This window comes from Psammomys obesus, unplaced genomic scaffold, assembly GCF_907164565.1.
Source record: "Psammomys obesus unplaced genomic scaffold, mPsaObe1.curated_primary_1811, whole genome shotgun sequence".
NCBI lineage: Eukaryota > Metazoa > Chordata > Mammalia > Rodentia > Muridae > Psammomys > Psammomys obesus.
This window is the reverse complement of record NW_026596091.1, coordinates 5,175,945-5,182,806: the sequence shown is the minus strand read 5'-3', so window position 1 is coordinate 5,182,806 and position 6,862 is coordinate 5,175,945. Positions and strand designations below refer to the sequence as shown.

Here is a 6,862-nt window from a genome sequence, read left to right as displayed (position 1 = left end):
TCCATCCACCCACAGAAAAGGTCTGACTCTATCACAGGCTGGATTGTGGCTTCTGTTTTAGTCTAATGGAAACACCTTCCCTTCTTTCTTCTCTCTCTCTTTTTTCCAAGACAGGATTTCTCTGGGTAGCCCTGGATGTCCTGGAACTCACACTGTAGACCAGACTAGCCTCAAACTCATAGACGCACCTGCCTCTGCCTCTGCTTCCCAAACCCTGGGATCTAAAGGCGTGAGCCGCCACTGTCCAGCCGGAAATACATTTTAAAGAACAGGTTTACTAAGGAAAGAGTGCCATGATACCACTGCAAAGAATACAATTGAGCATAACAGATGAGAAGCTGAAAAGTGTCCTGTGACCTATGTGTGACTAAGGGTAATAGCGAACTATTCTTTCAACTGAGAGGTGAAGGAATCCCTCTTATTTCTTGAAAATGTTTTATTATATAGTAATATTTAATTTACCATTGGAAACAGCATTTTCTTCCCTTTTCGGTTAATACCTCCAGTCTCTTTTTGGCAAAACTGCATTTAAACATCTATAAGTTATCTTTCCTCAAAATAGCTACCTTTAATAAGCAGATGGCAGTTATACTAAATGATTCCATCAGACACATAGGTCCCGACTTCAGCATACTTGTGTCCCAAACTCGATCCCTACACACAATGAACTTTGTTTTTACATCACTCCATAAGCCTAAGATGACAATTTTCAAATATGGTGTCCAGTTGCTTAACTTCTGGGTTCTCACTGGTTTTATCTCGACAATCAGGAGAAGTATATACACTCAAAGTATAGAGGCTAGGATATATAGTTGTTAAGTAGATTATTCAACCCTTACAAGGTATTTAAAGGTATTTGGGCATATGTACACAGACATTTGGTACACAACAAAGTACAACAGTCAAATGTTTTTCAAGGAGTCTATCATTTTATTTGTCAGAAAAGACAACTGAGGCATTTCTAGATTTACAGTATATTTGATATAAAAATAAGGATTTCTCCAAAATATATAAAATACAAATACAAATGTAAGATCAAAAATACAGAGGAAAATCATATTTCTGTCACCCAGAACAAGAGCTTGTGATCTCCTCCAACTGCACACAGTGGGAGCGTTCTGTGCCAGGAGAGACCCGATCCGACAGCTATACAACCAATGAGGATGGGCTGGAAAATACGTGAGGAATTAAGAAGCAGTGAGCCCACAACTCAAAACAAAACAAACAAACAAAAACCCATTACTTTTCTTTTTAAAGGAATGTATTTTACATTTAAGTGCTTGGTAAGTGTTGATGAAAAATTGTCATTATTTATAGGAAGAGATGTTACTTATTAAACTATTATCTCCTTGAGAGGCAGAGACAGCATCACGGAGGAGATATCTCATCAGTGCAACAAGAGCAGGCAGGAGTTTAAACAGACAGTGGAGGTGCTCTCCTGTAAGAAATATGTGCAGGAAACCAACTACAGAGCAGCAGACTCTTTGCCAGCCCCTAGACTACTTTTACAAGTAAGAAATGGGACTAGAAGATGGCTCAGTGGCTTAGAGAACTTTTCTAGGACCCAGGGTTCAATTCCTAGCCCCTACACAGCTGTTCACAACCACCTCTAATGCCAGTTCTAGGAGGATACAATAACCTCCTTCAACCTCCATGAACACCAGGCATGCATCTGGTGCACATATAGACATGCAGGTAAGACATTCATACACATAAAATAAAGAAATATATTGAAAAACTGTGTTTGTAGGAGAAGCATAATAATGATGAATTACACATTATCCATTTGCATCTTACTTGAATGAAAACCTAGTCTACCTGTGAATAATGGGTACAGTCCATAATCAAAAATTTCTGTAGTCTACACAAACCAAGAAAGCAAAATTAATATACTTAAATGAAAGTTAAAATGCAGATGGCACAGATGAAATATAATTTTTACATTAATTTTGAGAAAAAATAATCTATTGCTACTGGTGATTAAAACATTAAAAGAAAAAAAATCTTTCAGTTTAAGCTGATAGCAGACATAAATATTTTTAGTTAATAATTGCAAATTTGGGAGCTATGGATAGAAAAGTAAAAAAACCCAGTTTAAAAAAACAACTACCCATGAAGGCCATGAAACATTTTTGTATTACCTGAGAGTGTCCTAAATGATGAATCTGAAACTGAGTTGCCATTTTGCCAGGATATCCAGTGGTTGCAAACAAGTTTTCACTGATGGCAGACCACCTAGGAAGTGAGAGAAAAAGTGTAAGAGTAAGTAAGCACTGCCCTGCAGGTGACAAGAAGTTCTTCTAAAACAGTCCAGACCTTTCTGTACAAAAGCAGTCATTTCATGCTCCTAAAGCTGTTAACATGACTTTCCAAGTAGAGCTCCAGTTTATTTAGCTATGAATACTTTCTCGTTCTGTACATGAAAGGCTCACTTTTGAACTATGTTCTAAAAAAAGTTATGCAAGGTTAACATAAGTCGCTATGGATGGAGACACAAGGCCATGTATGAAGATTCTGAAGATCAAAGCAGTTGTGAACTGCCATGTGGGTACTGAGATCAAACCTAGATTGTAGTGGGAGTTTTGATGTCTTTAAAACTCAGTTACGATTTGTAAACATATTTTTGTTTTAATCCTAGGTGTGGGATATGGTCCCGCCTCAGATTGTTTACAGCAGCAGAATATTTTCCTCGTGCAGGCTCTGATAGGGGTGTGATCTTTGCCAGCTGCAGAGTTTAATTCTGAGGATTTTGAGAGGGAAAAAGTGCCAGAGCCTAAAGAGAGAAAGGGGTGGGGAGGGGCTCCAAGAAAGACATGGGCTGCTAGTGCTCCCCCTGCTGCCTCTTGGTGGCTGTTGATGAGGTTTGATGCTCAGATGTAGCCCATGGCAGCTCAGTCTCCAAGTGGGTTCCTAGTAAGGGGAACAGGGACTGTCTTAGACATGGTTCTTTGATCACCTCCCCCTGATGGGCGAGCAGCCTTACCAGGCCACAGAGGAAGACAACACAGACAGTTCTGATGAGACCTGATAGGCTAGGGTCAGATGGAAGGGGAGGAGGACCTCCCCTATCAGTGGACTGGGGAAGGGGCATGGGAGGAGAAGAGGGAGGGAGAGAGGGTGGGGTTGGGAGGGAATAAGAAAGGGGACTACAGCTGGGATACAAAGTGAATAAATTGTAATTAATATAAAAAAATTAAAAAAAAAAAAAGAAGTTGGAGATATCCTGAAATGAAGATTGACTTGTCCCAAGGAATCCATGACCCTAACCAGGAGGAAGTAGCCAAAGAGAACTACGGTTCCTCTCCCCACTAACCTTCTTTCTCTCCTCCCTGGTATTGGGGTGTTGGAAAGGACTGGGGTGGAGAAAGCAGGTAGAGGCATAAGAAACCTCAATTACAGTAGATTAAAAAGTATGCCTACACTAGATCCTCTAGAAGAACAGCCAGTGTTTAACTGCTGAGCCATCTCTCCAGCCCCATTTATTGACATTTCTTTAAAACTGTGTTTTAGTCACTTGGGATGACATAACCACTGAGAATATTTAGGCCTTCAGGTACCTCAGCAAGTGCCAGTGCACATCCAACAAATGACTAGTACTGTCAGTGTGGCAGAGAAAGCACAAGGAGAAGTCGTTGACAGTAAGTTAGCTGGTCTCAGACATTAGTAACTGTCTAACAGCTCCTCTGCCCTTTGTAACAACTCACCCTAAGCTGCACTCAACTCTTGGGGCTGAGGTTTAATTGGCATAAGGAAGCCATAGCAATCTCCAAAAAAAAAAAAAAAAAAAAAAAAAAACGGAAGTGCTCTTGTTTCTCCTCTGATCTTAGGTAATGTGGCACCAGGCTAAGATATTTGGTCAGAGGAACACAACCAGTATCTTCTATTACTCTCCTTCCTGTTGCCTTAGGACAGGATCTCTGAATGAGCCGCTGGAAGCTCACCACTCCTTACAGTCTGGCAGGCTGGTAAGCTCGTAGGGTCTGTCTCCACTCCCTAATGCTACGTTAAGTGCTGAAGATCTGAAATCAGGTCTTAAAGCCTGCACAGTAAGTGTTCTTACCCAGCAAGCCATCTTCCCAGCACTGAGCCTGAGTTTTTAATGATACCAAAGAGCTGCTTAAACCACACTGAGAAGGCCTTCTTTAGAGTTCTCACAAACCATATATAATTCATTGATTTAAAATACATATATTTGTCTTTCTAAGTGAGGACTGATCAACTTACCCCGGAACCTCCTTCTTGTTTAGCTTCTTTAAGTGTACAGATTTTAGTATGTTTATCCTATCTTATAGGTCTAGTATCCACTTATAAGTGAATATATACCATGTGTCTTTCTGGTTCTGGGATACCTCACTCAGGATAATCTTTTCTAGTTTCCACCATTTGCCTACAAATTTCATGACTTCCTTGAAGTAGGAGAAAACAAGAAACAGGATAGGAGCCTACCATAGAGGGCCTCTGAAAGAGTCTACCTAGCATTGTATCAAAGCAGATACAGAGACTCATAACCAAACCTTTGGCAGAGTGCAGGGAATCATATGAAAGAAGGGGGAGGACAGGAGCACCATAAGCACCAAATATATATGGGCACAGGGGTCTTCTCTGAGACTGATTCTCCAACCAAGGACCATGCATGGACATAACCTAGAACCCCTGCTCAGACATAGCCCTTGGCAGCTCAGCATCCAAGTGGGTGCCCTAGTAAGGGGAACAGGGACTCTTTAACATGAACTCAGTGGCTGGCTCTTTGACACCCCCCTCCCCCCCCCCCCGAGGGAGGAGCAGCCTTGATAGGCCACAGAAGAGGACATTGCAGCCAGTCCTGATGACACCTGAAAATCTAGGGTCAGATGGAAGGGGAGGAGGACCTCCCCTATCAGTGGACTTAGAGAGGGGCATGGGAGGAGATGAGGGAGGGTGGGATTAGGAGGGAATGAGGGAGGGGGGTACAGCTGGGATACAAAGTGAATAAGCTGTAATTAATATAAAAAATAAAAATTAAAAAAATACATTTGCTCTCTGAATTTTGGATTATATTATAATCTACGGAACTAAAAATATAACTTATTTTTATTTTCTGTTCATTGGTGTTTTGCTTGCATGCATGGCTGTGTGAGGGTGTCAGAAGCCCTAGAAGTAGAGTTACAGACAGTTGTGAGCTGCCATGTGGGTGCTGGGAATTGAACCTGGGTCCTCTGGAAGAGCAGCCAGTGCTTGTAACTGCTGAGCCACCTCTCCGGACCATATCTATGGAATTTTAATACTATGATGAAAACACTTCATTTTTAGTAATAATGGAGTCCCCATGATTTTACTATGGATATTTGAGAAAAAAATCAGCAAATCACAAATGTCCCACTGTTTCCAGCCTGGTTATTTGCTTTTCCTGTTATCTAAGGCTGCTTAATGATTACACAGTATCACCTCCCCCTGAGTGGGGAGCAGCCTTACCAGGCCACAGAAGACGACAATGCAGCCACTCCTGATGAGACCTGATAGACTAAGATCAGAAGGAAGGAGAGGGAGACCTCCCCTATCAGTGGACTTGGGGAGGGGCATGCGTGAAGAAGGTGGAGGGAGGGTGGGACTGGGAGGGGCTTATAGGGGGATACAAAGAGAATAAAGTGTAATTAATAAAAGTAAAAAAAAAATGACAAAAACTAAGAAATGTTAAGTTAAATAAAAAGCCAAACCAAACCAAAATAAAACCAAACCTCAGCATATTACAGACATGTACTACTTGACATGAATTTGTTTAAAATACAATGATATTTGTTGTATACATGGGTCTATGTGCATTTGTATGTCAGCACAGGACATGAAGGAAGCATAATCCATCCCATTATGAGGTGGCACTGGTAATCTGGCTACATGCTTTCTGTGAATTATAAACATTTTCTAAGTACTTGAAAAATAAATCTGATTGCCTAATGCAAAAGACAAAGCCACTACTTAATAGGGAAAGCAAAACAACCCTTAAAAAGCAACCAGACAAAAAAGGAAACCAATCCCCAAAGTCCAATGCAAAGGGGAGGCTGGGAAATTTTGCTGGCAGTGGCACAGCACCAAATCAAGGATTTGTGCACTCCAACAAACACGGTACATTACCTAAACAAGTGTGCGCCATCCATGTGAACAGGTCTTGTCTCTTGAGGGTAACTAAAAAACAAGAGTTTGCATTTTGCAAATTATGTGTTAGATTCAAGTAGATGAACTTAAAGACTTTAAATGTGTTTTCTCTTTGAAGTCCAATAAATTTAAGCTATAGCAAAATTTCAAGTAAGCACTCAATTGGAATAGATAGAAAACAATAGACATGACTTAGAACCACCCTAGGGCATCATAGGGAGAACACCTTTCTTCTTTTCTAACTGTCCCAGAATTCCTTCTATAGGGGAGACCTGTTTTCCTTGTACATGGAGGCCTACATGTAGAAGAATGGCCCAATGGGTCATTTAGCAACATACTTATTTAATGTAACAGACAGATAGATTAAATAACTACCTGGACCGCGTGATATCCCAAATAATCCAATCATTTCCTGCAACAGCACCAACTTTGAAGGTGTTTTTCAAGCACCAGTGTGCTGACATTAATGGTGTCTGTTCTGACTGAAGAGATAAAATTGCCTGTTGGGCCATTAGATCATAAAACCGGATTGTTCCATTCTTCTCTGCAACCATTAGCTGTAAGACAAGGTGGAAAAAGGAAATTCCATATGTATCTCACTAGCCAAATTTAAGAAGTAGAGATTCAATGTTATAGAAGAAATATAAACATACATATATCACACACACAGACACAGACACAGACAAACACACACACACACACACACACACACACACACACACACACACACACA

General features: G+C 40.8%; 1 protein-coding gene across 2 annotated transcripts in view; it reads right to left on the bottom strand.

Annotated features, from left to right (window-relative positions):
- Positions 1–907: 907 nt before the first annotated feature.
- Nup37 (nucleoporin 37) overlaps positions 908–6,862 on the bottom strand; it is a 34,610-nt gene continuing 28,655 nt past the window's right edge. For both annotated transcript variants that reach the window (XM_055627887.1, XM_055627888.1), the window contains exons 7-10: positions 6,505–6,686; positions 6,109–6,159; positions 2,142–2,235; positions 908–1,168 (exon numbers count right to left, since the gene is read on the bottom strand). In XM_055627887.1, the coding sequence (XP_055483862.1) occupies positions 1,055–1,168; positions 2,142–2,235; positions 6,109–6,159; positions 6,505–6,686 (441 nt within the window). In that variant the 3' untranslated portion in view covers positions 908–1,054. The remainder of the gene's footprint in view (positions 1,169–2,141; positions 2,236–6,108; positions 6,160–6,504; positions 6,687–6,862) is intronic.